Source organism: Poecile atricapillus, chromosome 13 (genome assembly GCF_030490865.1).
Source record: "Poecile atricapillus isolate bPoeAtr1 chromosome 13, bPoeAtr1.hap1, whole genome shotgun sequence".
Taxonomy (NCBI): Eukaryota; Metazoa; Chordata; class Aves; order Passeriformes; family Paridae; genus Poecile; species Poecile atricapillus.
In genome coordinates this window covers 5,418,203-5,439,547 of record NC_081261.1, presented here as the reverse complement: position 1 = coordinate 5,439,547, position 21,345 = coordinate 5,418,203, and the positions used below count along the sequence as shown (strand labels likewise).

General features: G+C 55.0%; 1 protein-coding gene across 5 annotated transcripts in view; it reads left to right on the top strand.

Annotated features, from left to right (window-relative positions):
• The window catches only part of LARP1 (La ribonucleoprotein 1, translational regulator), a 41,342-nt gene extending 20,607 nt beyond the window's left edge, over nt 1-20,735 (top strand). For 2 of the 5 annotated variants that reach the window (XM_058848307.1, XM_058848311.1), the window contains exons 3-20: nt 8,158-8,219; nt 9,760-9,825; nt 10,542-10,713; nt 11,298-11,429; nt 11,603-11,746; nt 12,411-12,573; nt 12,790-12,934; nt 13,149-13,323; nt 14,152-14,321; nt 14,591-14,950; nt 16,098-16,221; nt 16,844-17,049; nt 17,144-17,250; nt 17,589-17,740; nt 17,986-18,130; nt 18,308-18,417; nt 18,888-19,015; nt 19,567-20,735. In XM_058848307.1, the coding sequence (XP_058704290.1) occupies nt 8,158-8,219; nt 9,760-9,825; nt 10,542-10,713; nt 11,298-11,429; nt 11,603-11,746; nt 12,411-12,573; nt 12,790-12,934; nt 13,149-13,323; nt 14,152-14,321; nt 14,591-14,950; nt 16,098-16,221; nt 16,844-17,049; nt 17,144-17,250; nt 17,589-17,740; nt 17,986-18,130; nt 18,308-18,417; nt 18,888-19,015; nt 19,567-19,788 (2,783 nt within the window). In that variant the 3' untranslated portion in view covers nt 19,789-20,735. Of the gene's footprint in view, nt 1-643; nt 792-1,838; nt 1,945-8,157; nt 8,220-9,759; nt 9,826-10,541; nt 10,714-11,297; nt 11,430-11,602; nt 11,747-12,410; nt 12,574-12,789; nt 12,935-13,148; nt 13,324-14,151; nt 14,322-14,590; nt 14,951-16,097; nt 16,222-16,843; nt 17,050-17,143; nt 17,251-17,588; nt 17,741-17,985; nt 18,131-18,307; nt 18,418-18,887; nt 19,016-19,566 lie in introns of those variants that run through there. The other 3 variants (XM_058848309.1, XM_058848312.1, XM_058848308.1) reach the window with 3 other exon arrangements.
• Nucleotides 20,736-21,345: the final 610 nt, after the last annotated feature.

Sequence of the window (21,345 nt, the reverse complement as noted above, 5' to 3'; positions counted from 1 at the left end):
TCCAGGGCCATCTCTCTGCGGCTCCCACTCGGTTCTCAGCACAGCGGTGTCTGTCTTGGTCACCAGCTGTCCTGAGGAGAGAGGGGTAGACTGATCCAGGGGGGCAAACTCCTGTCACCAACTCTGGGCATCACCAGCCCTGGGCATGGAGAAGCAAGCAGCTGGAGCGTGGCTGCTGAATGTGTCTCCTATGTTGGTCACACTGGTCAGGTTCCCAGTGTGCCTCCTGCTTTCAAGATAAGGTCCAGGACCTTGGGCTAGGCCCCTGTTTGTTGCTCTTGGTGCTTATCAGCTTTTGCTGCTGACAAGGTGACCTGCTGCAGAGCACTGAGGATGAGGAGGGAGGGTCCCCCCAGCCCAGGCTGTGTGCTGCTCTGGCCCCTCCACCCGGGATAGCCTGGATGTGCACACAGGGCTTGCTCCATGCCCGGTGTCCCTGGTTTAAGTATTACAACTTCCCGGGTGCCATGGAGGTAGGATCCTGGGAGGAGGCAGGTCGGCTCCTCCGAGGGGGGGCCAGGGAAGAGCAGGCTCGCTAGGTCATCGTTTTTCCAACTAAATATAGTTGCCCGTGCTTTCATAAGGTCGGGATTTTTGCATCACGTGATGGTCTTATCCCTCCCAGCCGGCAGCAGTCAGAGTAGGGGATCGAGTGTCTGAATGGGTAATAATTAACTGTTAACTAGCTTTTCATTAGAGCCAGGCAGAACGGTGAAGCAGAGGAAACTGCTCCTGATCCCTCCTGGAGTGAGGACACCCCCTTTTAATTTGCAAATCAGTTGTCCCCAAAGGTGAGTGGGTTGGGTTGGTTTTTTTACCGTTTTATAAGGAGTTGTGAGTCTTGCCTGGTGTCTGCCCTTGCTGTCCTGTAGTTCCTGTTCATGTCAATCCTCCCTCTCCCCCACCACTGATTTCAGTTTTTAGGTCATGAACTATCAGCTGGTCTCTGAGCTGGCTTGGAGGAGGGCCTGACCCTCCATCTCCTCCACAGTTTGGCTCACTTGCATACCCTGGGCCCCTGCAGCCTTGCCTCAGGTGCCCTCCTGTCCCAGTGCTGAGGTGTCCTTGCTGTACCTCGTGCCTGGAGCGGCAGCTGGATCAACTCGTGCCTTTTCTCAGGGTCCCAGACTGACGCGGCGTTTTCCCTGGAGTGTTTTCTCTGGAGCTCCTCCGGCTTTTCCAGCCCCTCTCCCTGAACTATTTAACCTGGCAGGGTGTTTGCAGGTGTCCTTGAAGCCTTTTCTGCCTTCCATGCCGGCAGAGGAATTGCTGGTGACATGCTCTGCCAGCAGGAGATGTGTCTGCACCAGATGTACTGGGTCAGGTACTGGTGCTGGATAGCCTCTCCTGCAGAGGTGGTGGGTGCCTTTTCCCTGCTCAGAGCAGGGTGGCTCAGCAGCTGTGGGGGCCTGAGCCAGCCCAGTTTCCTCATTTTGACAGTTTCTGAAGTCTGGTCAGCTGGGTGACCTTGGCTGTGTCCCCTGTGCGATGCTGCTTGGTTTCTGGGAGCCATTGGCTTCCCCTGGAGACAATCCTTGGTTTAAGGATTCTTTTTTTTAATTTTTTTTTTTGGTAGAAAACTGGGTGGGAGGTGGTTCATGTGCCCTCTCATTCTGTGTGTGCCTGGCGTCTGAGGAATCCTGTGGAGGGCTGTGAGCATGGATTGTGTGTCAGGAGTTTCCTAGAAATCCTCTTCAGGGAAGGGGTTTGCTTGAAAAGGCAGTGGAAAGATGTCACTCGCCCTTAAGAGGCAGTTCATTTGCTACCTTTAGTAGTAGCTGTCTGTGCCAGGAAGAATCCAGGGTGCCCTCGCTGACACTGTTAATGTTAGAAATGCCTGTTGGCGTTTCCTAACTCGCTCCTTCTGGAGTGTAGCTTGGTCACAAGTTGAAGCGTTTCTGTCTCGGACTGAGAGGCTGCAGTGAAGATGATCATGCATTTTTGGTAAGTCCGTACTGTTCCTGCCCCTCGTTAGCTTTGGAAATGAATGTCAGACCCTGCAGATAATGCGTGTGTGTAGAGCTTATAGCACTTTGTGTGTTTAAAGGAGCAGCGTTGTTCCTCAGCCCCCTGAGGAGGGCTGTGGTCTGACTGAAGCCCCTGCTCACTGTGAGGATCTGTGCTGCCCATTTGTGCTGTCAGCAGAGATGGGCTCTGCACGTGTCTTGAGCTGCTCCTCCTGTTCCAGGGCTTTCAAGAGTATCATCTGAGGGTGGAGAGCTGGGATTGTAACTCAGCCTGTGACAGTGCTCTACCTGCCTGTACCCCAGCCTCCTTCCCTGCACTTTTCCGGGGCAAACTCCTGAGCTCCTGAAGCTGCCTAGGACACCCAGGTGGGAGTGTTCTCATGCTCTCTGTGGAGCTGTCAGATGCCCTTTCTGAAGTTATTTTTAGCGAGTGATCTTTGCAGCAGTTGCAGAGCTTACATTGCAGTGAGGTGTAGGCAGCTCCTTGCTTCCTTTGCTGTTACAGTAGGGCTTGTACGGTGGAGCTTCTGCTGAGGAGCTGTGGAAAATTGCTTGGAAGGCTTTGAGCCATGGTACCTGCAGCTTATCTCCTGCTCCAGCTGAGCAGGCTTCCCATGTGCTTTACAAGCCTGAATCCTGCTCAGCCATCCACCTTAAGGATCCAGTCTTCTGCTTGGTCCTGACCTTGGCCATTCTCCTGCAGTTTTTCTTGCATGTACAGGAGACTTCTGGTATTGCTGAGTTGTTGCAGATATTCTTCTTGCCTTTGTAAGCGAGGCCACACCGCATGCTGCCTACTGGGAGCTGTGAGACCATGTGCTGCAGGTGATGGGGCTGACTGTGGTTCTCTGCAGTCCCCAGGAGCAGGTGGGAGCCCCTGTTGTGGGGCTCCAAACACCAACCTGTTTGTGCTGGAAGATGTCCTTGTGATAACATCTCATTTAAAGCTGTTGGAGAACTCCATCCAGTGCTCCCTTTTTTCTCCCTCCATGCACTCGCGCTCCTCCGACTGCAACTGTGATTTGGTGGGAGGTAGAGCTGTAAAACATTGCAAACCTAGAGGAGGTGCAGTCTGTGGGCTAAGCCTGTCCTGAACCTTTCTGCCTTTGTGTGCCTTGTGATGCCTTCAGCAAAATGTGAGCATGCCAAGCAGTCAGTGCTATAAATCCCAGGCTTTTCCGCTCATGTGTGGAGCTGCAGCGACAAGTGTTTCCCATCTCAGCCCTGGCACACGGCTGAGGCCGTGCTGGGAGCAGCTCCTTGGGAGGCAGGGCAGAGCTGGTTCTGCTGATTGGTCTCTGGGGGTATCTGCACCTCTGCACACAGGGGTGCTACCAGATGGCTCTCTGGGGAGGCTGAGGTCCCCTCCGATCTCCCAGTGCTTCCCAGCCCCTTTACAGCAAGGGTGTGTTGCCCACCACAGGCTCCTGCTGATGTAAAAATGGGTGCAGCATCCACAAAAGGGGCATAAAGTGTTTGCCCATCCTTCAGGGCTTCTCTGCCTGTAACTTCAGGGGGTCCTCTTTGGGATGGACTCAAAAAGAAAAGAGCTTTGTCACTGTCTGTGAGAGGCAGGCTGCTGTTGTTGGCTTGCAGGTCACATCTGGCCTGCAGGAGTGGTCCTGCAGATGTCTCTGTGTGCTGCTGGTGGACATGAAGCTCACCAGCTGTGTCCTCTGATGGCTTGGGCAGGCTCAGACTCCAAGTCCTGCGCTGAGTGCATGGACAGTGACAAGTGCCACAGGAGTCTCCGAATCCATGTCATGCTCCTGCTGCTGTGCAGATCAGACCGCCTGGAGCAAGGACAGGGACAGGGTTGGTGCCCTGAGTTTCCCATGTTGGGAAGGTGGGGATGCACTTTTGGAGCTGTTCTCTGTTGGCTCCCTAGGTGTTCTTTCAGGCCAGGAAGGGGATTCTTGAAGCCACAGAGGGTCCTGGCAGGCCTGGCTGTGGCTGGTTGCCTACTGGGTCTGTCTTACGGGAATTTCTTTGTAGGTTGGTGCTATTTCACCACATCTTTCCTATGTGTCAGTACCCCAGAAGGGACTCTCCTGCCCTCAGGAAATGACTCTGAAGGAGCTATCTGTCTCCTGGGAAAACAGCTAATCCCACGCAGAAACATTTTTAAACATTTTTCCCAACTCACCCTTGCCCAAGCTGCACTGGCTCTTTCTCATCTAAAAACCTCGATGCCAGAGCAGGTGTGTTAGTTACGATTTACAGTCTTCACATGTGCCAAGAGTGTTCTGTGGAGTGTGGGAAGGAGGAAGTATTGTTCAGAGACCGAAGAGTGAAGTGGGTCCTGGTGGACTGCTGGGCATGTGGCTGTCTGTCCCACACTGCACCCTCGAGCTCTTGCCAGGGTTCTGGGGAAACTCAGGATATTGGTTTGGCTCTTGCAGCCCCATCAGGACCTGCAGCACAGAGCATGCGCCCCTGCCTCAGCCTCTTCAGCACAAAGTCCGGGCTCTTGGCTTGGTATCACCTTTATCAGCAGTTTTTCGTAGGTGCCAGGCTGTGGAGCAGGGAGCAGGATGGCTCCTTTCTGTCATCCTGGCTGCTGGGTAAGGAGGGGGTGCTGTGTCAGGGACAGTGCGCCAGAGCTGAGGACTCTGCATTCCTGCTGGGAGCCTGAGCAGCCCTCTGAGGCTGCCCAGCTGCTGCTGGGGTTCTGGGAGCCCTTGTCTGCATTGCATGAGTGGTACACCTGGAGCAGGCATTACAGCATTCTTGCTATAGGTACAGGTATTTCTCCAGTAATGCCAGGTCTCTGCCCAGCACTGCGGATTTATTCCCTCTCTTCATTTACCTTCTCTAAAATTCCATTATAAATTCAATTGGATGCAAGGAAAGGCAGGAAACAGTTGCTGGGTGTTTGGTTTCATTTTCCCAGATAAGGTAGTAGATATGTCTCCTTGGCTGAGCTCAGTAGTCTTATGTCATGTGTCCCTGTTGGGGTGGAGGGACACTTAGCTGTGGATCTGCCATCAGTCTGGCTGTCTGGTCCTTGTGCAAGGGCTTTTCTTCCAGAGAAGAAGCATTTGCTCACCTGGATGCCCCTGTGAGCCTCCCAGCCCAGGGCTCGGTGCCCCAGCCAAGTGTGGGCTGCAGGAAAGCACAAGGTGTCTGCACAGCCTTGCCCTTGGTGTTTGTCAGGTGCATTGGGGAGTGAGTGTCCAAAGCCAGCGAGTGCTCTGGCTGTGGCACAGCCACGGGCAGGGTTTGGCTGTGATGGCAGCATTGAGGCTGCTGTGGGTGCTCCCACCTGTGCCTCATCCCCTTGGTTGCTAAGGAATAATCTCCTCGTGGCTGGGCAACCCCATGGCTGGGCAAATGATCAGGTTCTGGCTGCAGGCAGCAGATCAAAACTCGAGACCTGCTTTTCTGTTCTTGGCTGTGCCAGCATCTGCTCTGTGGCCGCAGGCAAAGCTGCTCCTTGCTTCCCTGCCCGCTGTCCCCGTGCCAGCCTCACACCACTAAAGGCCCTGGCTCCTGCTGCAGCTGTTTTGTCTGTCCCCTCACACAGAGAGGCCCTGTGTTCAAGGAGGTGGTCAGGCACTGCTAGTGCATCTGAAATTACTCGCTGCCACCAAACAGATGCAAAAGGAGGGTTGTGAGACACCCAGAGGTCTGAGACATCTGTCAGCAGCTTCTAAAGGCTCGGCTGTGCACCAAGGCAGTATCCAGTGTCCCTCGCTGCTCGTGCTGAGCTCCTGTATGGGATGAGCAGCGCTCTCTTGCTCTCCACTTCCCAGGCTGATGCACTGAGGTTTTCCTGCAGGGGGTCTTCTCAGCTGAGGACCACAAAATGTGTTTCTGATGCCCTTGGTTATGGTGCTGTGCCCTGGAAGATGCCAGGCGTGCATGACCTCTGCTTGCTGTGGTCTTGGCTCAGCAGATGCTGTGTCTGGCCATGTGTCCACCAGCACAGTCACACCCTCTCGGTCTCCTGCTTTGGTCTCCACCGTGAATTGCTGGATTTCAGCTCCATCCATGCTCCACATGCCCACAGCACCAGCCTGAGCAGTCTCCCTCCCTCCCTCCCTCCCTCCCTCCCGGGCTGCAGCCCTTTGCTTTGTGTTTTGTCTTCCGCAGTGCTCTGCAAATGCTAATTAGTCTTCTCAGCACCTCAGCGAGATAAGGGATCCCTGTTCATATCTTGCAGATAAGGAAAGCGGCAGAACTTGTTTTAAACAATCTCCTCCCTCCCCCGCAGAGACGATGGAGTCTGCAGCATCTGCCCCTGCAGCCTCTGCCCCTTCATCCCCTTTCATTGCTGTTTGTGAGGCCCCTCTCTTTGCCTGGTTCCCAAAGAAAAGCACAAGAACTTCCATGGCTTTGAGGGCTCCTGAGGTGAAGCAGCTGGAGGAAAGGGCCAGCTGCCATTGCTGTGGGCGCTGGGGCTGTGCTGCGGTGGGAGCAGGCGCCTGGATGTGATCCTGGCAGGGAGAGAGGGAGCCCTGCTGTCCCCCAGCCCCAGAGATGGGAGCCTCAGCGGGCTGAGCCAGTCCTGTCAGTGCTGCTGGAGCAGGCAGGGGTCCTCTGTATCTATGGAAAACTGTGCTGGATGTGGGTTTGTGCTGTAGCTCCTGGTGCCTTTTGCCTATATTTAGTTGGTGACATCTGTGGGCGTTAAGTGGAAGATTTTGGGGGCTGTTTTGAAAGTGCTGGCTCTTCCTACACTAGCAGGGAAGTTTAAAAGCCTTCTGGCAAGCTTTGTGTCGTGGAGCCAGGATTCTCAATGAAGTGCACATGGAATAAATGAGGGACACGTGGGACAAATGAGGGACACGTGGGACTGCTGCTGCTTATGAAGGGAGGCACTGCAGGTGGGTTGGGGAGGTCCTGGGGGAAAAGGGGAGGATCCAGGGACCCAGCTGAGAGCTTGGATTCTTCTGGGGTTGAAATCCCCATGCAGGAGCCGTAGAGAGCAGAATTGGGGAAGGAGAGTGCACGTGGCTCTGTCCTGCCATGCCTGACTCTGCCTTATTGACACTTCAAAGCCTCCAGCTCTGAGCAAGGCCAGGATGAATCACTGGTTTCGAGCCTCAGAAGGGGACCGGTTTTGATCATCTAGGCAAAGTTGTCCAGCCTTTCGAAGGAGATCAAAGGCAGCTTTGAGCAGAGCTGAGTAGGCTACTCAGGGTGTTTCCCGGGGCATCCCCAGATAGCCTGTGCCGATCCTCCCACCCTCACCCTACCCCAGTCAGGGCTGCTTTTCTTCTAAGCAAAGCCAGTGAGTCAGCAGAAATCCTTGCTGCAGGAGCCTGGCACAGGCTGCCCTTTGGGGCAGGGCCCAGGTGGAATACCAGTGTCCTGGAGGAGACCCTCATCCGTGGTCCTTGTGGGGCTGTTTGTGTTAGGCAGAGTTGTGCTGCTCTGTTGCTTGGACTCTGCATGCCCTGTGTAAGCCTGATCAGAGACTTTGCAGCCAGACCTGAGGGGCAAAGCAAGCTGAATTCATTTCTGCTTGTAAGGAGGTGGTGTGTGAGCTGGAGCCAAAATGGGCCATGGTGAGGTTGAGATCTTGACTTGCTGTGAAGTCTGTGGAGGTGTGAACCCCAACAGTCTCACTCTAATGTGTTAAAACACCCCAGAGGTGCTTGAGTGCCTAAATACTTACAGCTGTAGCAGGATTTAGGCACTTAATGTATCTGGCTCATTCTCTCTCTATGTTTCCTCTCTTGAACTTGCTGTCCTGCTGGGATGCCTGACTTCAAACCAGAATTCAGCAGCCACAGACTTTTGCATCCCTCTGTCAGAGCCCTGCTCTGCTCCCTGGGGAGCACCAGCCTCAGGTGCTGTGATGGGTCTTGGCTTTTCAAGGCCATGTTTGTTTTGCTGTTCTGTGGGTGCTTTGCAGCATGAGCTGAGCTCCTTTCCCCCCCTCCTCCTCCCTGGCTGGCAAGAGGGGAGGGCAGAGGTAAGGCAGGGAGTGCCTTCCTGCAGCAGGATAGGGTTAAAAGTCCATCTCTGGGCCACCTGGATTGGACAGGAGTTTTCTGATCTAATGGGGCAGTTCTGAGACTCAAGTCAGGAGCTGGCTGTGTTTTCTGTTTACCTTTTCCTCTCAGCCCTCCTTTGCTGAAGGGGGAGCTGCTTTGTTTCCTACCCACTTCTCTCCAGAGCCAACACTCCCACCCACAGCCCTCAGCTGTGTTCTAACACTTTTGTTGTCCTTCTCTTGCAGAACTTACAACTCCAGCGAAAGTGGTGAGGGCTGCCAACCCGAGACAGAGGAAAGGAAGCAAGGTAAGGCTGTGCCTGCTCTCCTCTCTCTGGCCCCCAGTTTCCAGTGCTGCATGAGCCTCTCGAGGGTCTGGAGAGCAGAGCTCTCCCTTCACAAGCTTGGTTGTGGAGAGGCTGCTGTGCTGGCCTTGTTCTCCATCTCCTCTTCAGCATTTTAGGGGCCTTGCATGCTGCTCTGATTGGTTTTCTGCTGAGCTAGGTCAGGAGAGACCTTCTCACCTCCCCTCTTAACAGGGAGGCACTTGGAGGAGTCCTGAATGTGGAAAACCTCTCACTCCACTGTGAGGACACCCCAAACGTGTGGGCTCAGCCCATGCCCAGCTGTGCAGTGCAGGCAGGGTGATGACAGTGATGTGTCTGCAGCTCTATCCTTCCCTGTGCCGTCTGTTCCTCCCTGGCACACAGAGAGCCAGGGGGATTGATGTCAGACAAAGCAGCTCCTCTGGAGGAAGCAGGGCAGTTTGTTGTAGGGAGTCAGTGGTGATGGTGGAGGGACAGCTTCTTCTGGGGCACAGCTGGGGACAGGAGCTGTTGGTGTTGGCTCCCAGCAGCCAGTGGAGATGTATCTGCAACTTGATAGGACTTGGCTTCTCTGTTCCATTTTGGAGGGAGGAGGGCCCTGGGGATGGAAGGTGCTCCTCTCTGTGAAATAGGCATGGTTCTGCACTGGAATTAGTGTTCCCAGGAAATTTGCCTCTTGGGCAGAGGAGCATGGGACCTGCATGTAAAGATGTGATCTCCTTAGGGATAAAAAATTAATTGGACTCCAAATTAATTCAGAAATAAAAATTCCACAAGGACAAGGAGGAGTTTCTGTGCCCAGGTAAACTCAGTGCCCAGCCGTGATTCAGTTGGTACCTGGGCTGCTTTTGGCTTCTTTCCAGTGTCCTGCAGGTCCTATGAAACCTGAAAGAGATAGAAATGATGGTAGTGAGCAGGTCATTTGTTCAGCAGAGAAGTAGTTGGTGTTTCCCCATGTGCCCATGCAGTGACTGGAATGAGGGAGTTCCCTTCACCTGCTTGAATTTTCTCACCTACTCTGAGAACATCCCCTTGCTTGCTTGGCAGCATGTGGTGGTTGTAGCTGGGCACTTCACTGGGGCTATGCCTGACTGTGGCTACCACTAGGTGGAAGAGCTTCTTCAGTGGGATGTAGTTGCTTCAGGTGTATTTAGAATGCTGTAAGCGGAGTGCTTTCCCTGTCCAGAGGATGGTGCCTGGGATTAAGTGAATTATCCTGGGCAACTTGCTGCCAAATGCTGCTGCTGGGTCAGAATATTTGGTGAGAGGCTGGAAGCTTGCAGGAGTGGTGGCAGGCTCGTTACAATGTCTGATGGACATAAACTTGTCTGCAGCTATTTGGAATTAGTTCAGGCTTCCTGCTTTGGTGGGGAGAGGGGCTGTGTATGTGCAGTGTGGGTGTCCCCCTCCAGCTGCTGGGGACAGCTGTTTGTGGGACAGTGGTGGGTGAAAGGCATTTTTCCCTGCTGCAGGGAATGCCTGCAGCTTTGTGCACTAACGAGACCTTTCTCTTTGGTACAAGGTTGGTGACTTTGGTGATGCCACAAATTGGCCAACACCTGGAGAAATAGCCCACAAGAGCATCCAGGTGAGAACACAGAACCATTGTGATGAGCAGGATAAGGCCCTTGCAGACCTCCCTACCCCTCTGGAAGCACTGGCTGAGCCAGGCCATTTGGGGTGCCGAGTGTCAGTGTGGAGGCAGCCAGGAATAGTGTGCAGGGAATTTCCTTTTAGGGCTGCCCATGTGGCAGACTGCCTCCCTCAGTGCTATTCTGGGAACCTGGAACCCAGTCTAAGCCCTGGGCTGGCTGGAGCAGGTAGGTCAGCTCCCAAACCTGCTCTCCTCAGGGCTGTTCTGTGCAGGAGGGGACTGGGCCAAAGTCAGGAGTTCCACAGGAGGAACTGAAAATGCACTAGAAAGGTTTGGTGTGCTGAAAGGGCTCAGTCCTTCCTCCCTGCTGAGGACATGGGTGGCATTGAAACCTTTCTATTTTTGGATGCTGTTTTGCTGGCTCCTGGCTGTCTGTGAGGGCAAGGTGGTCACCCTTTTGCTACTGGCTCAGTCTGGTCCTTTACAGGACAAGCCCGTCCATGAGCACGAGGTCTCCCTGTCAGCTTATCTTATTCTCAATGAGCCCCTGCCTGCTCAGCCATGAACCCTTCCCTATGAGCAGTTCAGCTCTGGGAGGTACAGAGCAGGGATGCACCCAGCCTAGGGCAAAGTCAGGGACAGCTGGGGTCTGCCTCCAGCTCCTCACTACTCCCACCTCTCACATCTTTCCTGCACTGGTGTGTCCCCAGCAGCCACACAAAGCACCGTCCCTGCGGAAGCTGCCTGTCAAGAAAGACATGAAAGAGCAGGAAAAGGGGGATGGGAGTGATGGCAAGGAGAGCCTGAAAACCAAATCAGATGAGTCTGGGGAAGAGAAGAATGGTGATGATGACAACCAGAAGTCAGCCCAGAAGAAGAAAGGTAAGGCAGGAGCTGGTGGGGACGGTCCCCTGGCTCAGACTTGTCTCCCCATTCCCAGTCCACAGGCAGGTGGAAGCATCCTCTGCCTTCCCTGGAGGCCTTGCTAAAGGACATGATCTCAGTGCAGGGACAGCTGTGGGAAAAGGTGTTTGCAGGCTTCAGGTGTCATTTTGGTGGGAGCAGGTGGAACAGGGCCCAAGTGTGGGCAGGGCAGGAGCCTGCCTTCCCGTGTGCTCCGTGGTGGCACAGAACAGCCCCTCACTGTGGGTTGTATCAGCTGTGGTTGACACCTGGGCTCAGTCTGGCCTCAGCCTGGGCAGGCAGAAAGGAGCAGAGGAAGGACAAGTGCTGTGACAATTGCCACAGGCAAGTTCTGACTCAAGTCCCTCCATGTCTCAGAGTCCTGGTCAGAGCTTTTCTGCATCCAGTGAGGCCTGGAGGGATGTTGGAGGACAGGGTCTGTCCAAAAGGCCCTGCTGCTTTCTCTCCTCCATGTGTGGGGGCTGCATGGCAAGAGGGGGCTGTAGGGGAGGAAGCAGATGCATTCTGAACCTGTGTCACACCCAAACGCTGTCCCTTTGCAGGCAACAAACACAAGTGGGTCCCTCTGCAGATAGACATGAAGTCAGAAGTGCCTAGGGACAAAACAGCCTCTCGGAACAACCGGCAAAATGAGCAGCACAGGCACCCCTCCAACAACCGCAGCGAGCTCAAAGGTGGGGGCTCGGGCTGGGGACGCGCTCCTGGCCTGGCCATGGGGCAGAGCAAGCCCTGGTGCCCAGGGGCCGGTTTTCTGTGTTCAGAGGGCTCTGGGTGCAGCAGGCTTGCTCCAGGGAGGTGATACCATGCCCTCACACCCCTCCTGCCTCTCCTTCCCCGTGTGCTGCAGGCTGGCACCCTGACAACAAGCACGAGCGCAGCTGGCAGGACCATGATGAGACCTCCAGCGTGAAGAGCGAGGGAGGGGCCGTGCGAGGAACCTTCCGGGGCCGAGGCCGTGGCCGGGGCAGGGGCCGTGGCCGTGGCAGAGGAGGTGATCATTGTGTGTGTGCTCTTGTGACTGCAGGGAGAGTGACAGTGTGCAGAGCTCTGTGTCTGTGTGCCTGAGAGACTTGGGGCTCTCAAGTGGGCTGGGAGGGGGCAGAGAACTCCAGGGATACGAGGAAATACTGTGCCAGATAATTGCAGACAGTAAGTTGAGCTGCTGTTAACAAAGCAAATAATCCTTACTAGTATTTTTATAAAAGCAGATGTCTTCCTGCTACTCAGGCCAAACTCTTCTTGTTTTCTGTCCCTTGCAGTACCTCTGTGAGCAGAAGTTGAAGCATATTGATAGTCTGTGAAGACTTTATGTCTTTTGAGAGCCAAGCAGGGGTTATGGCTTGAGTGAGGAAGAGCATCTGTCCTGGCATTTGACTGGGCAGTGTCTGTGCTAACACCAGTGCAGCTTCAGTGTAGAGCCTTTGTGTGTCAGCTGGACTGCCCAGTTGCCCTTGGGGTAACTGGGAGGGTTCCTGGCCTCTTCTGTGGGAGGGGCAGAGAGCAGGAGGATGAGGGATGTGGGTGCTCCATGTGGGCTGGCATGGGGTCCTCAGGAAGCGGGGAAGTATTTGTGCAGGAGTCCAGCCCCACCTGGCAGTGCAGCCTGTTTGGCAGATCCCAGGGCCTCTGTGCTGACCCTTCCTGGTCTCCTCCAGGGCACTTTGACTACCAGTACGGATACCGGAAATTCGAGGGCTCGGATGGCTCCCGCACCCAGAAGTACGCCAGCAACATCACCTACTACTTCGACAACATCAGCAGTGCTGAGCTCTACAGCGTGGACCAGGAGCTGCTCAAGGACTACATCAAGAGGCAGATGTGAGCACCTCCTGTCCTTGTTGGGTGGTGGGGACTGTGCAGCCAATCCCATGGGAAGGGTTGGAGCCAAGGTGTTGACTGTGCTTTGCTTCCAGCACCACCCACATCTGGGCTCCCCAGGCTTGCTCCCCTCAGTGTGTCAGGGGGTTATTTCCTTGGGGGTGCCCAGAGGATGGTGTTTTGGGGCTTTCTCTCACTGACACGTTGTCCATGCAGAGAATATTACTTCAGCGTGGACAACCTGGAGCGAGATTTCTTCCTGCGCCGCAAGATGGACTCGGACGGTTTCCTGCCCATCACGCTGATCGCCAGCTTCCACCGGGTGCAGGCACTGACCACCGACATCAGCCTCATCATCAAGGTGAGGGCAAGGAAAGGTGACCTTTCCTCCTTGTTCTGCTTCTCACCACCCTTGTGTAATGCCTGTTCACCATGATGAAGTGCAAGTGGAGCTTTCACTTGTCCTTGACTTGCTCCTGCCTTCTATTAGTCCTCCCAGGAAGGAGTGGCTTGGTCTGAACCCCTCAATGTGCCAAAACAAGGCCCTAAATTAACCAAGTACTGCTTGATTCCAGGCTCTGAAGGACAGCAAAGTGGTGGAAATTGTGGATGAGAAGATCAGGAGAAAAGAGCAGCCAGAAAAATGGGCTCTGCCTGGCCCTCCTATGGCAGACTACACACAGACAGACTTCTCACAGTTCATCAACTGCCCCGAGTTTGTGCCCCGACAGAGCTTCCAGAAGGAGACTGGTGAGCACTGTGGGAATGTGGAGGGAGGTGTGGGATGCAGTGCTGGTACTGCAACGTGACTGAGATCCTGAGAGTCAGGAGTGTTCCCAGGGCAGGGCTCTGCCATTGACTTTCTGCTTGGTGGTGACAGAGCTGGAGTGGGCTCTGTCCTTGGACCCCCAGAATGCTGCTGCCTCCAGACGTGGGGTAATGCGAGAGACTGAGTGTGGCTTGTCCTCTGTTAGGGCTCAAGGGATTCAGAGAGAGTCAGTCCTGCTGAAAGACTCTTGGCGTGTCTGGAAATAGTCTGCTACGAGTGTGGGGCAGAGCAGAGGACACTTGTGAATCCAGCCTTCCTTTACTGATTGAGGAGATAATGGGCACAAATTGGGCAGCAGGTGTGGAGCTGTCAACCAAGTGCTGCAGAAAGGTCTTCTGTTCTTCATGGGCTTCCCATGCTCTTGTCACCCCATCCATGGGGGCTGGCAGGAGCCCAGAGTGCACGTGAAGCATCTTGGTGCTGTGGTTAAGAGTTTCAACAGGAGAAGATCTGGCTCCAGACTCTCTCAGGAAGGTGTCCCAGAGAGAAGCAGAGCACCTGCTTTTGGGCTTTGTGTGTCTGGGAAGCTGTCACCTGCAAAGCTCTGTGGCCACCCTGGTATCATAGCCTTAACTGGAGATTCCCACTCTAGCACTTGCGTGGGCACTGTGCTGGTAAACCTTGGCCACTCTATGCCAGTTAGTCCTGCAGGCTGTGCCATACTGTCAGAATGGCTGGGTAATTTGTAACGACACCCCCTGGGTTCCCTTCCTCCTTCTAAAGCAGTTTGTGACTCTTGTTGGTTCCAGAGTCCGCTCCAGGCTCCCCACGTCCTTCCAGCCCAGTCCCCACCAAAACAGAGGAGGTCAGTAACCTGAAGACAATGCCCAAGGGCCTGTCCACAAGTCTGCCAGACCTGGATTCAGAGACATGGATTGAAGTGAAGAAGAGACCCCGACCTTCCCCAGCCAGGCCCAGGGTAAGTGATGTAGGAGCTGTTGGATGGGGAGTCTCTGTGATTGGGGTGACTTGGGTCATACATGGGCAGGCTTCAGTCAGGTAGGATCTGTTGGGAGTGATGTCCCAGCCTCTCCCATTTCCATCTGAGCCCCTTTGGAGCTACTCCTCAGTGGTGTAAATGAAGTGTTCTCCTCAGACGGGCTGGAGTAGAGAAACAAGGGGCAAAAGCTGGGTCTTGTGTCACTGTGTGGGCTTAACCCTGTGTCACCCTTGCTCTGCTACCTGCAGAAACCAGAGGAGTCAAAGACGCCGCAGCAGCAGAAGCAGAAGGACCAAGATGAACCTGAGGAGCTCGACTTCCTCTTTGATGAGGAGATGGAGCAGATGGATGGCCGCAAGAACACCTTCACCGACTGGTCAGACGAAGACTCTGATTACGAGATCGACGACCGCGACGTGAACAAGATCCTCATCGTGACGCAGACCCCTCCGTACCTGCGCCGGCATCCCGGCGGGGACCGGACTGGCAACCACACTTCCAGGGCTAAAATGAGCTCGGAGCTGGCCAAGGTGATCAATGATGGGCTGTACTACTACGAGCAGGACCTGTGGACAGAGCAGTTTGAGCCGGAGTATTCGCAGATCAAGGTGAGAGCGGCTGATCCGAGGATGGGAGGGATCCATGTGGGCTGTGGGGAGCCTTGTGTGCAGCAGTGGCTGCTGGGCTGGGGTGAAAAGGGCAGTCTGCTCGTGGGGTGGAGCTAAGCTGGGATTAGTCCTCCTGCAGCGTTTGGGATTCTTGGCTCCCAGCATCATGTTTGGCCATATCTGGGATAAACACAGCGCTGTAACCAGACATGAAACTACAGCCAGGTAGACAAAGTGCCAGTAGTGTGGTGACCTGGAACATGGGGCCCATTGTTCTGCTGTCTGCCAGGATCTCTGCTGGCAGCACCAGATCTGTGAGGGGAACTGGGTGTCTCTGCACTGCCCTCAGTGCCCTGTGCTTTGTGTCACATTCTGGTGGAGACTGCACATGTTGGTGATGGATTCATAGGTGGCTGGGCTGCACTTGGCCTGTGCTCGTCTCCATTTTGGTGTCGGTTTATACAGACAAGGGCTTTTTATAGAAAGCCCATCTGCTATTTTGAAACCTTTGGGTCCCCAGACTCACTCCTGGGGACTTGCCTGGACTCACTCAATGACAGAAATCATGGCTGTGCAGTGGGATGACTTAGTGGAGCTCCCAGCTGGGCTCAGTGCTTCCGAGTTTGATACCTGGCCCATTGCTGAAGCAGTGCTTCTCTCTGGGGTGACAGAAGCTGAGGGTGGCAGGGACAGTGTGTGTCAGGGTGTGGCTCCCTCAGATCCATGGGAGTGTTGTGCCCTGCTGCCAGTGTGGCTGTGAGGATGTGGGGAGGGGGGCTTGAGGGATGCAGGGTGGTGGCAAGGGGGTCCTGGCCAAGAATGGGTCACTGAGCTCCTCCTGAGCTTTACTGCTTTACTACCCTGGCTCTGACCTGGCTGGTAAAAGCCTGAAAGAAGCAGGTGCTGGTTAGTGGAGCTGCCTTGTGGGATCCCTGGAAGCTTGGCAGCATCAATGGCTCCGAGTGGCCTGTGCTGTGCCCAGTTTTGTCTGCTGCATCTCCCCTTCCTGCCCCTGTGCAGCAGGTGCCCTCTGGGTACCCAGGCCCTGTGACTGCCCTCGGGGCCCGGTGTTGTGGCTGTTGCTCAAGCAGAGCTGTGGTTGTGATGGGGTGAGTGGTTTCTTCACCATCTTCCTCCTCCAATGCAGCAAGAGGTGGAGAACTTCAAGAAGGTGAATATGATCAGCAGGGAGCAGTTTGACACCCTGACCCCAGAGCCCCCTGTGGATCCCAACCAGGAAGTCCCTCCTGGTCCCCCCAGGTTCCAGCAAGGTAAGAGATGGGGCATGAATGGATGGGACCAAATTTGTCCAGGTTCCTCATGCTGAGAGGGTCTTGGAGGCTGGGTAGCAGGTGGGGAGAAGGAACTGGGGTCACAGATATGGTGGATTATCTAGTTGAGAGGGTTCACAGTATGTTTTGAGTTGCCTCTTTCCCAGATTAATGTTGCTCTTGCAGCTGAATGCTGTGGGGCTCTAGAAGAGGAGCCCAAAAGCAGGGGTGTCCCAGTGGAATGAGGAAACTGTGGCAGACTCAGATGTAGTTCCTGGGATTTGGCTTTCTCTTGGACCCTCTTCTGAGTACTTGGAAGACAGCTGCCTGTTGGACCTTGTTTGCCTGTGTGACACCAGGGCTGTGTCCGTGGGGACAGGGATTTGTTGCTACTGTTAGCCAGTAGGAAGCAGATACCTTGTGGGGAGCTCTTTGCATCTGTTGCTAGGATTTGGGCTTTCTGGCCAAGCTGGATTTCAGGCTGCTCATGTGGGAGAGCTGGGCTGTGTCCCTGCATTCCTGCAGGGAATTCCTGCCCCTGCTGCTTCCCAGCTGCTGGCTGGTAGTGACGCTCCGCTGCCTGGAGCCCAGCCTGACACAGGGCGGGGGTTTCTCCCTGCAGTACCTACAGACGCTTTGGCCAACAAGCTCTTCGGAGTCCCTGAGCCTTCCACCATCGCCCGCTCTTTGCCCACGACCGTCCCAGAATCACCCAACTACCGCAACGCCAGGACCCCCCGCACCCCGCGCACGCCTCAGCTCAAGGACCCGACACAGACGCCCCGGTTCTACCCAGTGGTGAAAGAGGGCAGGACGATAGATGCCAAGGTGGGACCAGGCTGGGCTGGGGGACAGGAGCTGGGGCTCCCAGCTGGGCCCTGAGGAGGAAGGGAACACATCTTTGATGCACCGTGTCTTGCAGACTCCACGGAAGAGGAAGACGAGGCACAGTTCGAACCCTCCGATGGAGTGCCACGTGGGCTGGGTTATGGACTCCAGGGAGCACAGGCCCCGGACAGCCTCCATCAGGTACCAGAGACAGGCATGCAGGATCTGGAGGAGGCAGAAATGGGAAAAGGAGGGAGTGTGGGAAGGAAAGGGAAAAGCAGCATTTGTTCTTGCAGGGGAGGTCTCCTGTTAGGTGACTGCAGAAAGGACAGGGATCAAACCTGCCCTTCCTGGAAAGGCGTGGGGAAAATCTGTGGCCTTGGAGAGTAGCAAGATGAGGCTTGATTAGAAATGTTGGTCCCCTTCCTAGTACACTCCATGGCTCATGTCCCAAACCCAGGATAGTGACGGGGTGAAGTGTGAACCCCCTCTGTGGGTGATGCCAAGGAAGGGTGCTGACAGGAGTCTCTCATGCTCAGCTCCAGCCCCTCGGAGGGGACCCCGGCTGTCGGGAGCTACGGCTGCACCCCGCAGTCCCTGCCCAAGTTCCAGCATCCCTCGCACGAGCTGCTCAAGGAGAACGGCTTCACACAACACGTCTACCACAAGTACCGGCGGCGCTGCCTTAACGGTAGGGACCCTGCACTGAGGGGTGGGACAGGGTGGCCGTGCTCTGCCCTGCTGGGGACAGGAACCAGGGCAGGGATGGGCACAGGCCCTACAGGACAGCCCTGCTGGCAGCTGCTGTATCCCCACGGTTTGTGGGGAGCATGGGCTGTGCTGGGGCTTGGTGTCATCACAGTGCCCTCCTGCACATGAGCCCCTGGCTCCCTGGGAGAGGCTTGGCCTTGTAACCATCCTCTCTTCCCCAAACAGAGCGAAAACGACTGGGCATAGGTCAGTCCCAGGAGATGAACACGCTTTTCCGGTTCTGGTCCTTCTTCCTCCGAGATCACTTCAACAAGAAAATGTATGAGGAGTTCAAGCAACTGGCTGTGGAGGATGGGAAGGAGGGATACAGGTAAGAGCAGTGACAGAGTGGCCTTTTCCAAGGGGTTTGGCCTTTCACAGGGCTCAGAGCAAATTAAGGCAGTGCCTCTGCCTTGCTTGAAGGTGGGTCTGGGTAGTTCTCAGCCTGCTGCTGCTTCCCTGTCTGTGTGCATCAGTGTCTGAGCTGCACGTGCTGCTCCCTTCCCAGGTATGGTCTGGAGTGCCTTTTCAGATACTACAGCTACGGGCTGGAGAAGAAATTCCGGCCAGACATATTTAAGGACTTCCAAGAAGAGACCATCAAGGATTATGAAGCTGGTAGGTGATACTGGCAGTGATGTAGCTCAGCTGCATGGTGCTCCTGAGCCTCTTCTCATTATTTTGGGGAAGCCACATACTGCTGTACCTTGAGGACTGGGATGTCCTTTTGCTCGTTTCACAGAAGGGGGTTGAGTATCACTATCCTGATGATTGCTGGGGGTTGGAGGAGGGCAGTGGGAGGCTGCAGCTCTTCCAAAGCATTCCTGTAGAGGCACCATTTCCTATGGGATTTCTCAAGGCTCTGGAAGTGGCTGAACTTTGTCACCACCAAGTCAGCTGAGCCTGGGGACATCCCAAATCAAGGGGGCTGCCCAGGACTGATGCTGGTTGCTTCCCTCCAGGTTTTCCATCTTGCCTAGGCTGTGCCCACCAGCAGGGCAGTAAGTTTGTGGGGAAGCCTCGGGGAAAGGTGTCTTCTTTGGTTTTTGTCCTGCTGACATCTGGATTGTTGTTTTTTTTCGCTCCAGGGCAGCTCTATGGGCTGGAAAAGTTCTGGGCCTTCTTAAAATATTCCAAAGCCAAAAATCTGGACATTAACAGCAAACTGCAAGAATACCTCAGCAAGTTCAAGCGCCTCGAGGACTTCCGAGTAGATGTGAGTAGAAAAAATTCCTACACCACATTGATGGCCCCTGCAAACAGCATCTGAGGATGGAAGATTTTGGGGGTCCCCAGGTGGTGGCAGGAGAGGGGGCAGTGACACCTACTGTCACTCCCAGTCATTGCAGCCAGGCCAGGAACAAACTTTGGGATTGGAATATGGCAAACCCACTCACTGTGGGATACGGGAACTGGGTGAGCCTGTTCTCCCTGATGAAGTGAGGAAGGAGGAGAGAAGGGAGCATGGATGGTTTGAGTAGAGCCAGCATTGTGTGGAGCTTTGGCTCACAAAGTTCTGGACTGTGCCTTTGTGTGGAAAGCAGGTAAGAGCAAGTTGTCAGCACTGGGGTCAGTTTTGAAGTCAGTTTTTCTGTCAAACCTGGCAGCAGGAAATTTGGATGGGGAAGTGAGTGCTTGGGATCAATGTGTGTGGGCCAGGGAGAGAAGTTGCAATTGGAGGCTTGCAGGAAGGCTGTTTCCTGATACCTGGGAAGGGCACCTGCATTTGGAGGAGGCTGTGCTGATACTGAGGTGCTTCTCTTCCAGCCACCCATGGGGGAGGAAGGTGGACACAAGAGATACCCTACGACGTCAGGGGGAGATGGCAGGAAGCGCTACCCATCCCAGTCTTCCAGCAAAACGGTCAGCCAGTGCCCATCCAGCCAAGCCCACGCCTCACCCAGCCAGCCTGCACAAGAGGATGCCAAAAACCTGAGCCAGCAATCCCCTGCCCCATCAGCTGCAGAGTCGCAGACAGTGGGGAAGTAGAGGGGCTGCAGCGTCCGCTTCCTGCCGGGGGTTGGGTGGGTTGGTGGGGAATGGCTCGGAGAAGGGCAGACATGAGGGGGTGGGACAGGAAGGGAGCTGGAAGGTGGGCTCCCAGGAATAGGCTGCTTGGGAGAAACTTCAACGCACACGATTTTCTTCTCTTGTGGCTGGAAAGCAAAGACGATCTGCATCCAAAACACCATTTTGCTATTACTACCCTGACCAGAGCCAGACCCGCTCCCAGCAGACCCACCCCTTCCCTTCCCTCTCCTCCTGTGCACACACTCATGTCTTAGTGTCTCTTCAAAAAAATGTTGTTCTGGCTGGGTTGGAAAGGGGAGATTTTTTTATTATTATATATATATATCAAGTTTTAAATTATTGCTAGAAGTTTGTCTGGATTTACCAAAACAAGTCTGCTCTGTGTGGCCCCAACGAGTCCCCTCTGTGTCCCCCTCGGATCGCGGGGCAGCCGCTCAGGAAGCTCGGAGGAGCGAGGTTCCCCAGTGGGGGACCGAAGCCACAGCGTGTGACGATGCTGCGGAGCCTCTGATCTCCATGACCCGGCTGGCATCTCCCATTCCACGGACGGCGGTGCCTCTCCAACACCGACCTCCGCGACAGGAGCATCGCCCTGTTCGTTCTCCCGCTCCCTTCTCCCCAACGTCTTCACCTTCCCGAGGGTCTGGCTCTCCCTCTGTCCACCTCTCCCTTCCGTCACGGACAATTTGGAAGTCAACCAAAGGACCTTTGCCAAGGATAGGCTTGTTCTGACTCCTTCCTGCGAGGATGGCTGGTTGGGAGGCTGGCAGGCACCTGGACTCGAGCCTGCGTGGACGGTGCACCCGCTGCCCCAGGAATGCCCATCACTTGCAAAGACAGGACTTTGCTGAAGGAGCTTTTCTCTTCCTTTTACCTTGGAAAAAATGACATAAACAAAAAAAGAACCCCACAAACCCCTCTGAAACAACAACAACAGAAAAACTCTAAAAAAAAAAAAAAAAGACACATCTCCCTTTGCTTTCTTCCTTGGAAATATTATTGAAGAAAAAAAAAGAAAAAAAACAAACAAAAAAACCCCAAAAACACACAAAAAAAAGTTGCCTTATGGTGGAGCTGGACTGGGGAGGCTTGTTGGCTTCCTGCACCCTGGGGTGCACTGGGCTCTTGGCTCCCCCAGGCCCAGAGACTCCTCACGGCATTGCTGCCGAGCTGATCTTCCCTGCGGCCTTTGCTCTGCCCCCGCAGCTCGCTCGGATGCCTCCCCTATCACAGAGCCTCCCTGCCAGGCCCGAGTCTCCTGGGGAAGGTGTCGAGGGCAGTCACAGCCCAGACTGGTGCTGGTGCAGCAGCCGCAGCCGCTCGGCTCCGTTGGTACCGCGGCAGCCTTGTCCCACCACAGCGACTGTTCTGTCATGGCCTTGCTCGCAGCCCCGGCCCTTCCTGGCGGGAGGTGGCTCTGCTCCTGTCTGTGCTTCCAGCGTGGCTGGGGAGTGAGCAGGGAGATTGTCACAGCAGCTGGGGGGACTGCTCCTGGCTGTGAGCGAGGGCTGCTTC